This window comes from Scleropages formosus, chromosome 14 (assembly GCF_900964775.1).
Source record: "Scleropages formosus chromosome 14, fSclFor1.1, whole genome shotgun sequence".
In the NCBI taxonomy this organism is placed as follows: Eukaryota; Metazoa; Chordata; class Actinopteri; order Osteoglossiformes; family Osteoglossidae; genus Scleropages; species Scleropages formosus.
This window is the reverse complement of record NC_041819.1, coordinates 4,654,464-4,667,701: the sequence shown is the minus strand read 5'-3', so window position 1 is coordinate 4,667,701 and position 13,238 is coordinate 4,654,464. Positions and strand designations below refer to the sequence as shown.

At 39.7% G+C, this 13,238-nt stretch overlaps 1 protein-coding gene across 1 annotated transcript in view; it reads right to left on the bottom strand.

The window, feature by feature from the left end:
• LOC108918293 (protein diaphanous homolog 3-like) overlaps positions 1 to 13,238 on the bottom strand; it is a 204,922-nt gene that overhangs the window by 151,070 nt on the left and 40,614 nt on the right. Inside the window, exon 4 of the mRNA XM_018725417.2 lies at positions 9,780 to 9,910. Within this exon, the coding sequence (XP_018580933.2) occupies positions 9,780 to 9,910 (131 nt within the window). The remainder of the gene's footprint in view (positions 1 to 9,779; positions 9,911 to 13,238) is intronic.

Sequence of the window (13,238 nt, the reverse complement as noted above, 5' to 3'; positions counted from 1 at the left end):
AAGGTTGTGCCTTATCTCCACTCCTGTTTGTGGTTTTCATGGACAGGATATTAAGGCACAGTCGAGGTCAGGAGGACATTCTGTGTGGGAGTCGGAAGGTGACGTCTCTGCTTTTTGCAGATGATGTTGTCCTTTTGGCACTGTCACATGGCTGCCTCCAGCACGCACTGGAACGGTTTGCAGCAGAGTGTGAAGCGGTGGGGATGAGGATCAGCACCTCAAAGTCTGAGTCCATGGTTCTTTCACTTGCAGGGTGGCCAAGAATCAGCTTTGATTCAACAGCACATACATATGAAACACTGTGGTCAAACTCTGAAACAAAACCATTAGATAGCTGTTATAGACAACCTGAAGATTATGTCTCATTTAAATTGTCTATAAAATACTGTAATATTTTTAATTAGCCATCTGTGCATGTTGAAAATCAACCTAAAAGAGCATGGCAGTTCTAACTTTCCAATCAAAAAAATGAAAATTACCTCCATTTAAGCCACAGCATGCAACTACAAACATAGTAAACATATTAATTTGTGCATTCTGTTTGTTGCAAACAAAGCATTTTATGCAGTTTCAGGAGTTTAAAGATTGATTGTGAAATCCTAAATTTGAGAAAGCAAATAAATGCCCTACATCTTACCTCTATTTTAGAAATAAAACAATCCAGAATCTTTAGCATTAATGCCACATAGCACTGGCTATCATTAGAACTGAGAACTACAGTATACTACAATTAAATTCAAAATGTTCCTCTGAATGTCTTCATTAAGCTAATACCAAAAACCTAAAAACACACGATCCAAAACTGCTCAGCCTGAGTCCAGGACAGCAACTAATTCAGTAAGTGAACACATCAAGTCAAATAAATATTTGGAAATTAGAACAAAACTACTGAGAGAACCACACTTCACTTAAGAGAAAAATTGGGGAAATCAGCTCAATCATAATTCAAAGCCTCTTTTAAAAGCTGGAAAAAATAATCCTCAAAGACTGTCAAGAAGCCATTTTATTTTGCATTCTGTGGGTTTGATGTGGCGTGAAAAGCAAAGGGATACCCCTCCTCACCTCCAGAAAGCCAGACAGACCATTTCCAGCACCTCCCAGGAAACTGCAAGCACTGTGTTCACAATTCATGCAGATGGCTGTGTTACAAGATGTGCACATGCCTTCTGTTCAAAGGATACCATTTAAGTGAAAAACTTCTTAAGAATTCATTTTACTAATTTCAAGATCTTGGGCAGCCTATTTTCAATTTCAATTTTTCCCCTCCGTTTACCCACTTTGGATTCCCTTTCTATTAGTGATTTAATTTTAATGTCAGAGTTTCAAAAAGCTTTCAGATGTTATGTGCACATAATGAGATGTATTTCACTTCCCCCTACTAATTCTCAGCATTTCTCTTTATGTTAATGAGGAAAACTTTTAAACATAAATTACTTGTCTGTAGTGCAATTTCAAGTTCAGCACCCTCCACAACAAAATAAAAAGTCATGTAGTCCCTCATCTTTGTCTATACTGTACTTATAAGAGCAGGGCTAGTTCCATCGTTTCCCTCCATTTTTGCCACTTGTTTTCTGAAACTAATATTTTACTTTTCCCAGAAAAAAACACTTTTTTTTTTTTTTTTTTTTTTTTTAAGGGGGTGCAGGGGAATCCAAAACTGCATCTAACACTAAATTGTGGCATTTTAGTTTTTACCATTTTTTTTTAAAAAAAAAAAATTGTATTTGTGTGTTTTACCCCTTTACCTGCTTTCACAGATGCAACTTTTCTACATTACTAACAATGACAAAACATTGAGGAATGACATTTCCAATTTTGCATTCCTTAGCATTTTTTCTTAATGGAGTCAAGATTAGTAGCTACCTCCTTACTACTTAGGGAATAATAAATGAGTCTGAAATAAAGGTAATTTAGTTTGTGAACTATAACATATTTTTAGAGCACCAGAGAAAGAAGAATTTTACAGAAAGTGCAAAGCCTACTAGAAACTAGACAATGATTAGCAATAAAAAGCTAAAAACTAGAGCAACCTTACTGTCCCAACCAAAGTATGTGACTGTAGGGAAAAAACCCATCTTCAAGGAATCATAAGCTCAGATTGTTTTCCATTATGCTACCTATATGTCTTCTTTCAGGGAAGTGAAAAGTGAGATATGCCACCATGTGCAGCCATCTGTGACAGGAACCCCTTGTAAAACCAAACTGTGCTGTATCCAGTCTATCTTACTGTGGAAAAACTGACTATGCTACTTAGAGTTTTGTGTGCTCGTGATGTGTCTAACGTACAGTTACAATGCATTTGTTAATTTAGCAGCAGACATATAAAGACTAAGCAGTATTTAACAAACATTTTTTCAAAAGAGATTTACAATGCTAGATACACTACACTCCCAATGGTCATTCAACCATTGACAGTATACAACAGAGGAATGTAATGCACAAAGAAATTGCATTAAAGGCACTATTGTCACTAATCAAATTCATATTCCTTCATAACCTCATGCTCAAAACTATGCAATGCATTTAAGAATTAAAAAAATACTAGAAAATGCTACACTAATTTAAACAAAGGTTAATTTATGTATTACAAATACTTAAGCTATTATTACACTTCAGATCTGGTTTAATAAAAATATTCAAATGCGATCATTTAGCAGCAACTACATTTTTCATTCCAACTAAACTGAAAATAGACAAAGCCAAATGGTAGAGCATTGTAAACCTTGTCCATCTTGGAATATGTAACCAACTGCTATTTTCCATCATAAATTTCATTTAATATCATCAAGCATCAGACACCACTTCCTTGTCGCAAGAAAAACACCAATGTTTTAAGAGAATGGGAAAGAAAAAGTACCATATTCCAGTATCCTGGAATTTTGCATCCACAGACTTCTAAGCAATACTCCGGAGGGTCCTCCATGACAGAAATCTGGTTTTTATTAGACCCTTGGGAAATTATCAGCGTTACAATACACCCAGGTTTTGATGGGATACAGCAGATATAGGCTTATTTTATCTTATTTTGGCAGTAAGAAGAAAGAAAAGAAAGAAAAAAGGAAAGTGCTGCAGTATGCACTGCAACATACATCTACACAAACTGCAGTGATTTGAACATTGTTTCGGAAAGGAGAATACTGATTTAGAGGGCAGCAAGAGAAATGCGTTTGAATTATTCAAGTTCCAATAAATGCTAAGTATCTAACATTGTAAGACAAAAAAAATGCTGTGAGAAAGACAGAATATTCAGTATGATAATAGCCATATAAAACCAAACTATCATGCCTCCCTTTGGGAAATAAAATTTATACTTGTGCATACTGCTTCTTGAATTTAAAAAAAATAAATAAAAAATAAGGAAAAAAGAAAAAAGAAGCCTACGGTATTGTAACGACCAGCGTTACGGTGTTTGAGCAGGAAATGCGTTTATTGTAATTGGTTAGCGTTTGTGACGTACAGGGAATATAATATAAGCGGGGGGGACTGCGTCTGCCTGGCAGAAAAAGAGGAGAGAGCCCGGGGACGCCAAGTAGGCTGGGAAGACTGGCTAGAAGCGCAGGTCTTGGAGGAAACGGGGTCCTCGGACTGAGAGCGTTATTTCCCCGTGTGCTGGTGTTCTAATATGGTGTTCTAATAAAATGTTCGAAATGAACACTGCCTCTGCGTCTTTCTTCGCCCCATCCAAGCCCACGGCGCTGCGCGCCACAGTGGTGTGAGAAGTGGGATGGGGCTGGACCATGTCGTGAGAGGCTGGATTCGGGACAAGTTGAACACCGAAGACGAGGAAGGGGAAATTGGTGCGAGAACGAAAGCCAGCTGACCAGTGAAAGAAGAGGTCGCGACAGTGGAGGTCGAGGCGGACAAAGCGGGTGTCCAGGGGGACCCCGAGGAAGCGCACGCTGTGGTGAAGGTGGCGGAGAAGAGCTGCAAGGTGCCGCTTGAGACGGGCGAGCAGGTCGAGTGGGGTCGGACGACGTTCTGGACGACGCGGAGACGCGTGCTTCGTCTGTTGACTGGCGGGGCTCCGTGGCGGAGGAGCGCGAACTCGCCAACACGAATTCGCCCGCAGATGAAGATTTCGTCGCTTTTGTGGAGGAAGCGCCTAGCCTGCTTGGAGCCCCAACGAGCTTTTTAGAGTTAGCGCGGCACGGCGGAGCAAATGCCGCAAAAGCACGAGGGCTGCGCAAAAAAGAAGCAGCCGTTTTTAATTACGAGCGTCACGACGGGCTCGGCATGTGGCGAGGCGGCAGAGACACTAGCCGCAAGCAGGGCGTCTCTGCCGGGTCCTCCGCCGGAAGGTGACCGAGCTGCCAGGCTCGCGGCGAAACGACCGGGGGGGCAAGGCAAGAGGTGTTCGGAGATGGGGCGGCGCAGAGCGGCTGCGGAGACTCGACCCGACGGTCCGGCGAAAGACGGTCAGCTGCGGGGAGCGCAAGGCGGCCGGCAAAACCACGTGGGCGCCGCTATGTCCAGTACGTGCCACGTGCGAGTGAGGGACTCGTGCTGGGACCGACCCGTATTACCGTTTTGAGCGGGAAATGTGTTTATTGTAATTGGTTAGCTTGTTTTGGTGACAGAGAATATAAGGCGGTGTTTGCATCTGCCAGAGAGAAAGAGAAGCGAGCCTGGGGCGCTAAGCAGGCTGGGAAGGCTGGCGAGACGCGCAGGTCCAGAAGGTAGCAGGGTCGTCGGACCGAGAGAGCATTTCCCCCCCCCGCTGTGCGCCGGTGTTCGAATAAAACTTTCGGAATGAATGCTGCCCCCGCGTCCTTCTTCGCCCCATCCAAACCCATAGTATGAATATCATCCCCAAATCAAGTATACCCACAATCAATAGAATGCCTTATATTTATGAAGAATCACATTTTTTGCAGTATGCTGTTGTAGAACTGTACTCATGCAATCTACAGGTAGTCCTCAGCTTTTAACAGATGCAGCTTACAGCCCTCCAATTAACCTTATTATATTTTTTTTCCAAGTCCCAAAGTTTGGTCGTAATATCTAATGACGACTGACCCATCTGCTGTAGAACAACACTGCCTGCTGCAAAGAACATATTCATTAACAACTCGGTCGGTGTGTCTTTCAGTGACTGCATTTCTACTGAAGATGTTTTTATTCACAGAGCAGATCGTTTGAAACTTCATTCAAATGACTTTTTACTGAAACTTCTAGCAAGCAAAGGTATTCTGGTAGTGCAGAAAAGAAACCAGATTTAAACATGAAAGTTAATGAAAATATAGTACTGAATTCATATATTGTCATTCTATTTTGACATGAATAAAGTAAATTAGTTGAAAAACATAAAACTCTATTATATAAGGTATAAGGCATTGATGTATCTTAATTTTTTCTATATCCTTACAATTAATATAATAGTTTCTTTTGCAAAGCTGTCAGAATGGAAGCCTGTCAAGGCTAAGACTATCTGAATTTTTCTACAAAAATCCACTGCATGTTTTGTCAGGCTATTTCAAAATGCAGGGTACAAAAATCATTCAAATTAAATTTTAAAATCAGAACAGGTGTCCACCAAAGCTATTTGACATTCTGCTCTGCTGTGTGAAAATGAACTCAACTGCCAGAAGGATCAATGACATTCACAGCATCAAGTCAAGTAATGGAAACATCACTCACTACCTCAGATGACTGAGAGCAAAGGGTTCACAAATAAACTACATTCTTTTTAGCAGATGGAACCACTCTAGAAATAATTACAGCAAGAAAGACATGTCTGTTTTTCTATCACTCTACTAGAGGTAGCAAAAGGGGCAAACAAAAAGCAAGATTCAAAATTACAGGAAATAAGATTCCATCAGTTACTCAAACAATGAATTCAAATTATAGACCGAAAGGTACTTTATGATGAATTCAGATGAACCCCGAGTTTTTAGCTGACAATCTAAAATCTGATGTGGCTTAATCTGATTTGATTTGAATTGGATGGCTTGTATTAATTATGGAAGATGGACACCTTTGAAAATGTTAGCTTTAGCAATGAATGGAAATCCTTCACAACTTCGGCAAGAAATATGTCGACAAGATGCCTTTGATGAATAAATACACTGTCAAAATTAATCAGTAACAATGTAACACCAAACCACCTTTAAGCACTGAAACTGCCAAACATCAATTTCTCATAGTATGGAGGGACATGAGTTGACAACGTCACTTTGGCAAGAGAAATTTGAGACATCTGGATGATATCTATGCCATGCTGTCCTCACGAATATGAAAAGTGGGGTGGTCCCAGGACAACAAAGCCCCTACTAATGGCCGCCAAGGTAGCTTCCCGATTCATAGCTAGAGCACGTATACCGCAGGCCAACAACACAAACTCATTTTCCTCTACAACCCAAACCCACAAACAAAGCCAGACACCCACCAAAGACAAGCACATGCACACAAATCAGGAACCTGAGGGTAGCTTCCAACACAGTAAGACCACACCCTACACCACAGTAGTCACCTTTGTATAGGTGGAATGGATTTAAAAAAATAACCTTCTGGTTGAACTATGAAGGAAACCGTCAGTCTTGTGTATAAGTACAGCCTAAAGATCGATTATAATTTTGTTAAAACATACTCCAGGATGTTTTTACCTAATTCAACATAAATTAGAACAAGGACTTATTCTCACACGTTCTGATCGTTACTAGCAAGAAGTGCCAAGAATCTTAAATTTCACTCATTCACACTAAGGCAAATCTACATTTACATTTATTCATTTAGCAGAAGCTTTTCTCCAAAGTGATGTGCATCTCAGAAGAATACAATGTCCAAATGTACAAATTTAGCACCACCAGCTCACCTGAAACACAGCATTGTACCATGGGAGGAAACCAGAGCATCTGGGAAAAACTCATGCAAACTGAATCGGTTTTGAACCAATGTTCAAACACAGATATTAACAAGCACGAATATGAACATTTACATTTCAACTGTAAAAATAAGGTTAAACCTATACAACAGTATGAAACTTCTCTAACTCTGTACAGGTCCATATGGATGTACTTATTCAATATTTGTTGAAATAAATGTGGGCTTTTCACATTTCCACACATTTCATACAATGCCTTTGAAGAGGAGGGGGAAAAAAAAAGGCAGTTAATTACACGCTTGTTCATGTACTTGCCAAAGTCTTGAGCTCTTGACAACCACAGGGTTCTCACCCAGGGTCTGCCCCAATGGTGACATGCTGACAGCAACAGATGTTCTTCCCAATCCCTGTCTGGTCAGAATTCATTTTTTGGCAACCTTTTCGAAGAAGATATGCACTCCTGCTTTCTACTTTCTGCCCTTGATGACCTCAGCCAAGCCTGCCTGCAGGCTTCAGCACACATACCCCCATCAGAACATGTCACGTGGCTGATTCACAGCCTTGCTTTGTTTGTTTAGTGTATGAGAAAGGATCAAATCTGAGGGTAAAACAAGAAAAACATCTACATTTAAGAGTGTCAAGATTAAACCACCTTCTTTAACGTGGATAAATGGACAGTTTTCCCTATTTCCCAAATAACTGCATTGCTTTTGACAGTTCATTTGTTTCCTTGTAAAACATCTGTCTTTCTGCACTGACATATACAAATGGACACAGGTGAGCTTTAAAATGCAAATCTCACTAAAGCCAATAATGAGTTTAAAAAATAAATAAACCCATTTTAACACAGCAAAATTCAGGTGCATAAACCCTCAAAAGACTATCCTGAAAATCCCCTACGTGAGAAAAATGCCAAAAAAAGACATATGGAATATTGCACATATATTTTAGATGTTGCAAAAGCAGCATAATTAATAAACTGAGACCACATTTGAAAACTGCTCCAAGAAGCTCTCCAACTGAGATGCACAGCGCTTTAACTTTTGTTGTATTCATTTATTCAAATGTGACATATAGCCTTTGTCTTCAAGCTAGTCAATGCACGCCATTACAGTAAGTTGACATCATGAATTTTTTTTAAACCACATTTAATATCTTATATAAATTTCAGTGAATACCTTGCCGTTACCCTGTAATCCCAGTAAATTTTAAAGAAAGGACTATAAACACAGTGCTTTGCTATTGAATGAGCAATGCTGTCACATAGTGCCTGCAGCCCTGTCTCCTACATTTCAGTGCAGGGGGACGGTGTCACACCACTTCTGTGAGTGTGATTCTGGCTCTTGCCTCTTTGCTTCGATACCACGGTTTATCTCCACAGAGACCAAAACAAGCCCCTGTGCCCTTCTGCAGGTCTACTCTAATTTTAATCACATCAGCATTCAGACCTGCGGGTTCTTCTATTCTCTCCAGTCACTGTGCTGAGGGCATCCTGCCCACAGCAGGTTGCTCCTGCGCAAGGAGTTGGGAACAATGACAAATCTGTATTTATGTGAGCAGCAAAAGTTATTATCTACACCTCCCATTAAAAAAAAAAGGAAAAAAAGAAAAAAAAAAACACTCTTTAGACCAGAGGACCTTCACAGAATATGCACAATCTTCACTATTCAACAACTACGTACCTGGATCTTTGCTGTCTGACGTGGCCACAATTTGTAGTCTAGCACAACTGCAGTCAGAGAATGGACAATCTTTCAAGTACTAAGGTTTGTTGTGTGAAAACTGAATAAGTTTAGGGTATTAACTACAGAGAAGCCATGTGATACCACTTAAGATACAAAACACAAATACAATTCACTGTTTGTTTAGGTTAGGAACACTAATCAGTGAAAGCAGTACCTTTAAATCATTTATATCTCCATAATGGCATTTTTCCATTGCCCATGAAATTAAAAACAAATTCATAGCATTCACTCATTCAAATTCAAAACAAATAGATTTTTAAATTTTCCAAAAAAGGTTGCTCTATTAGAATTGAATGAGTGGAGATTACCTAGCCTTGGTTTATTCTACCTACATTTATTGTATTTGGTTAAATGTTACTATTGGTTTGAAATTTGAAATGCAGATTTATACAATTATTGGACTGCTAACAGGCATCTAATTTGTTTCACCTTTGTGTTTTGAGTAAGAAATATTTTCTGTGGACACTGGATAAAAAAATTTAAATATTCATTACTATTATACACTGTGGACATTTTCACAACTATTGACATTTTTTTTCCATTTACTCCAGTCTGTGGCTGATTGTGAAACTAATGCAACCACCTCAGCTTTAAATCACAGGCAATTCATGCCGTAGAATTGCTTTAACACCAATTAAAATAGTCAATGATTTCATAACGTCAAAAAAAACTGACCAAAAAAATAAGTTTTACACTACAATATTGCAGAAATTCCAGGGCAGGGGAGAAGGAGAAAAAAAAAAAAAAAAAAAAAAAAAAAACTTTAAAGGAATCCAAGAGCTGAAGGATTGTACGCATTTTTTTTTTCCTGTACATGGCTTGCTAACTATGCTTCTCAAAAAACTGCACTGGAGACATAAAACGTTAAATTAAGGTATCCACTGTAGCAAAAGATTTAATTATTCAAAAATTATTTATGGCTACCCCCTTCCAGTGTTTCATGTCATGTTTGTGATACAAATGCAAGAAAACAGCAGGCTAATTGTGAGGATAGACATCAAACAATTAAAAGGCGGGAGAAAGAACCACAGGCACTTGTGTATCAGTAATAAATATTAATGAGACCCAGCGTGCGGTTTGCTTTAGCCTGACACCAGGGGGCTGGTGGGGAGGGCTACGAGGTGGAACGCCACATCATCTATACAGGGCAGTACCATGTGCTTCTGGGAAGGTGAGCAGCTGAGGCAGGGCCAGCGCTGCACCACGTTGCTTACCTGACCGGGTTGCTGGTCAGCGAAACCCGAAGGGACTCCAGACAAGCGAAGAGCCTCTCATCGACAGCTCCGGTCTTGAGCTCGCAGAGGAACTCCTGCAGGGAGATCTGATGGCTGCTCTTCAGGCTGCCCTGAAAAGGAGGAGGAAAAGAGGCCTGATTAGCAAATCGAGCCAGTCAGAGCACATCTCTCTTGCTGTGGCATGGAGCACGATAGAGAACAATTACCAATGACAATTCAGAGCAAAACAAAACCGCGGTAATTACAGGGCTTCAGCAGGAGTGCCACACACTTCCACTAATAGAGCTTGTGAGAATTAGCAGAAACAATGAGCGTTTCACGATAGCAACAAAAAGGCACAGCTATCGAATGTGTACTGGGAAACTATTCGTTCTACAACAAATGTCAACTGCACACATACACATATATGTACCTATAATTACCCAGAGAGCATCTTCTACTGCAAACAAAAATGTAAGCCAGGTTAACACAAATACAAACCGATTCAAAACCTAACTATGGCAAAGACCAGTTTCATTTACTATGTACCACAACCCAAATGAATATGCGTTGTGTTACTGCATTCTGAATAAAAACACTTTTTCCAAGAGACAATGTTTACATTATTGACAAAACTTTACATATTACGCAAGAGGCTAGTAATAGCAAGAGTCGTATGCTGCATTACCTGTAGGAACTCACATTAACATCTGAATCAATTCAATATATTTTTATAGAGCGCTCTTCTCACGCAGTGACAGAGCACTTTAACACAGGCATAAGGCAAGAAAAACAAATACATCAGATAAGAAACAAAGAAGAGAGTTGCCTACTAACTATCATAATATAACAGTTTTATGGAGCTATAAATATGCCTACTAGCCACCGAGGAAAGGAACAAAAACTCCCAACTGAAAATCGAGGGAGCAAAAAAAAAACCCTTGGGGGTCCAAGGGCCAGTGGCTGCCCACCCCTCCTGGGCATTCTAGATTAAGTAACAATTTTAAGCCAGTTAACAAGTAATAATGATATTGTTGCTATATGGTATCTTGAATCCCCAGCTCAGCATGGTACATCTCATCCATCATGGGAGTTGGTCATCATCTTCAAATCAATCATTTAACATTCATTTTAAATCATTAGTGTCACTGGCTGATCTACTAGGAAATGTTTCATATTCAAAGTAAACTACAAGGTTATGGAAAACTTCCTGTTATCAATGTGGTGTTCTTCCAGGCAGCCAGTCTGAATCCCTTGCTATTTCAGTACATTTTCTTAAACAAGTATAACCATAATACACTTCATTAACAAGGTGGGATCTTTTAGAAATGGTCTATGTGAAAATAAGCTCATGGAAACAAACTTGCTACCCTTTCATACAAAAGAGATTCAAACAAACAAAAAACAAAGTGTCCACTACCACTGAACTGTACATAGTGCTATAGTTAAATCTGCCATGTCTCAATTCATCACAGGTGTTTAATGGAAAAGAGAAGAAAGATTATTTCTGCAGCATGCCTGTGGAAAACCTTGGGGCAAACTAAAAATATCTAGGGTGGAACAAACAAGTGTGAGATTGTTCTCTGGAGAGACTTCCTGGAGAATTACTTGTAATGAATATCTCCAGCAACACTCAAGATCCCTTCTTCAAAAAACTCCAGACTGCAGTGGTGTGCAAATCAGGGATTCAGACAGACGATGGGCACAGTGAAACATCAACACCCTCCACCTCTCAAGAAGAAAAAAAAAAAAAGAAAAAAAAAAAAAAAGCAGAAAGCTGTGAAATGAGGAGAAGGACAAGGAAGGGTTGGAGTTGGATAAGGAGACCACAACTGAGAAGTATACATTTAACGCAGATTAAAAACTTGTAAACCAAGCCTGGGAAGCTGTATTTTGACTGCTGTAATCCAGGATGACAAGTGGTCATAATACATACTGGTCAGCTGCATAAGTGTTTCATAAATATAGTTTAATAGCTTTTTTAATACAGTCAGCTGTAAACATAGTTGCACCTGGAGTGGGCCATTCCATCAACAGCAGCGCCTGTAGAGTTCTGCAGGCAGAACAGGCCTTTACCTTCACCTCCCATGGCAAGAAAGAAGATTAGAGTCTTAAGCACTTTGAAGGAAACCAGGAGGTCAACATGAGATCTCTCATATGGTGACTCCAGTTACAATAACCCCTTTCAAGCTGAGCAGCTACAGGTTTCTGCTAGAAGGAACCTTTCTTCACAAACCCACACAAATTCCACACTACCGCATTCCACTTGGTAAACCCAAGGACCCAATATACTGGACAATACTAAAAAATACCATTCCTAACTCTTGGAAACTGTCAGCACCAAATATTAGTTGATCTCTGAGTTAACATAAATGTAACAGAAGAGATCCATGCATTAACATAACAAAAATGTTCATGGAAAACTGAGGTGAAAGCTAGGGGATTTGGAAGTAACATGGTGCACATAGGTCATTAGTTAAAGCTTATTACAACAAATATGTACTCATTTTTTCAGCCTTTCAAATTATCAGAAAGCTTACACTAGCACAAATGCCAAATTACTGAATGAATATCAATCTAGTTTTATGAGACTGAAAAAATATTAGTTCTCTGTTCCACCTGGTATGGAACAATACAAGATTCCCTTACTGTTTCAATTAAACACTTGAGTGATAAACATCTTAAGATTTCAACATGACAGCTAAAGTCCAGTGGCTGGCTAGTCTGTCAATTGTATAGAGAATAGAGAAGTTCACCAATCCTAACTATACAATTATAGGGTAAAATATCAAGACAGCTAGTACTGCTTGGATAAAAGCCACATGACACTTTTGTAATTACATGATTAGCCATTAACTATTAAATCCTCAATTCTGTGTTTTAGACCCAAATTGATCATTTCTAGAAGCCATGATGGAAACCCATAAACCATTACACTCCTGGATTTTTACCCATTTTTCCATTAAGAAAATAATATTGGTTTGGCTGACTTTCGTTTCAAGTAGTGTCTGTGTCCTGCTGTAATACTTACAATACTAATTATGCCCCCCCCCACACACACACACACACACACACACACACACACACACACACACACACACACACACACACACACACACACAGTGTCTGAACCGCTTGTCCCATACAGGGTCACAGGGAGCCAGAGCCCAACCTGGCAACACAGGACATAAGGCTGGAAGGGGAGGGGACACACCCAGGACAGGACGCCAGTCCGCTGCAAGGCACCCCAAGCAGGACTCGAACCCCAGACCCACCAGAGAACAGGACGCGGTTCAACCCACTGCGCTACCGCACCCCCGTTAATAATTATCTGGTATATTTAAATATTGATTATAAATGTCAGTTCTGTTGAGTCTCTTTCAGTACGTCGTGTTAAAACAGTCTATAATTACACACAGCAGAGTAATAAGAAAATACCCAGAAAAGAATATAAAAGCC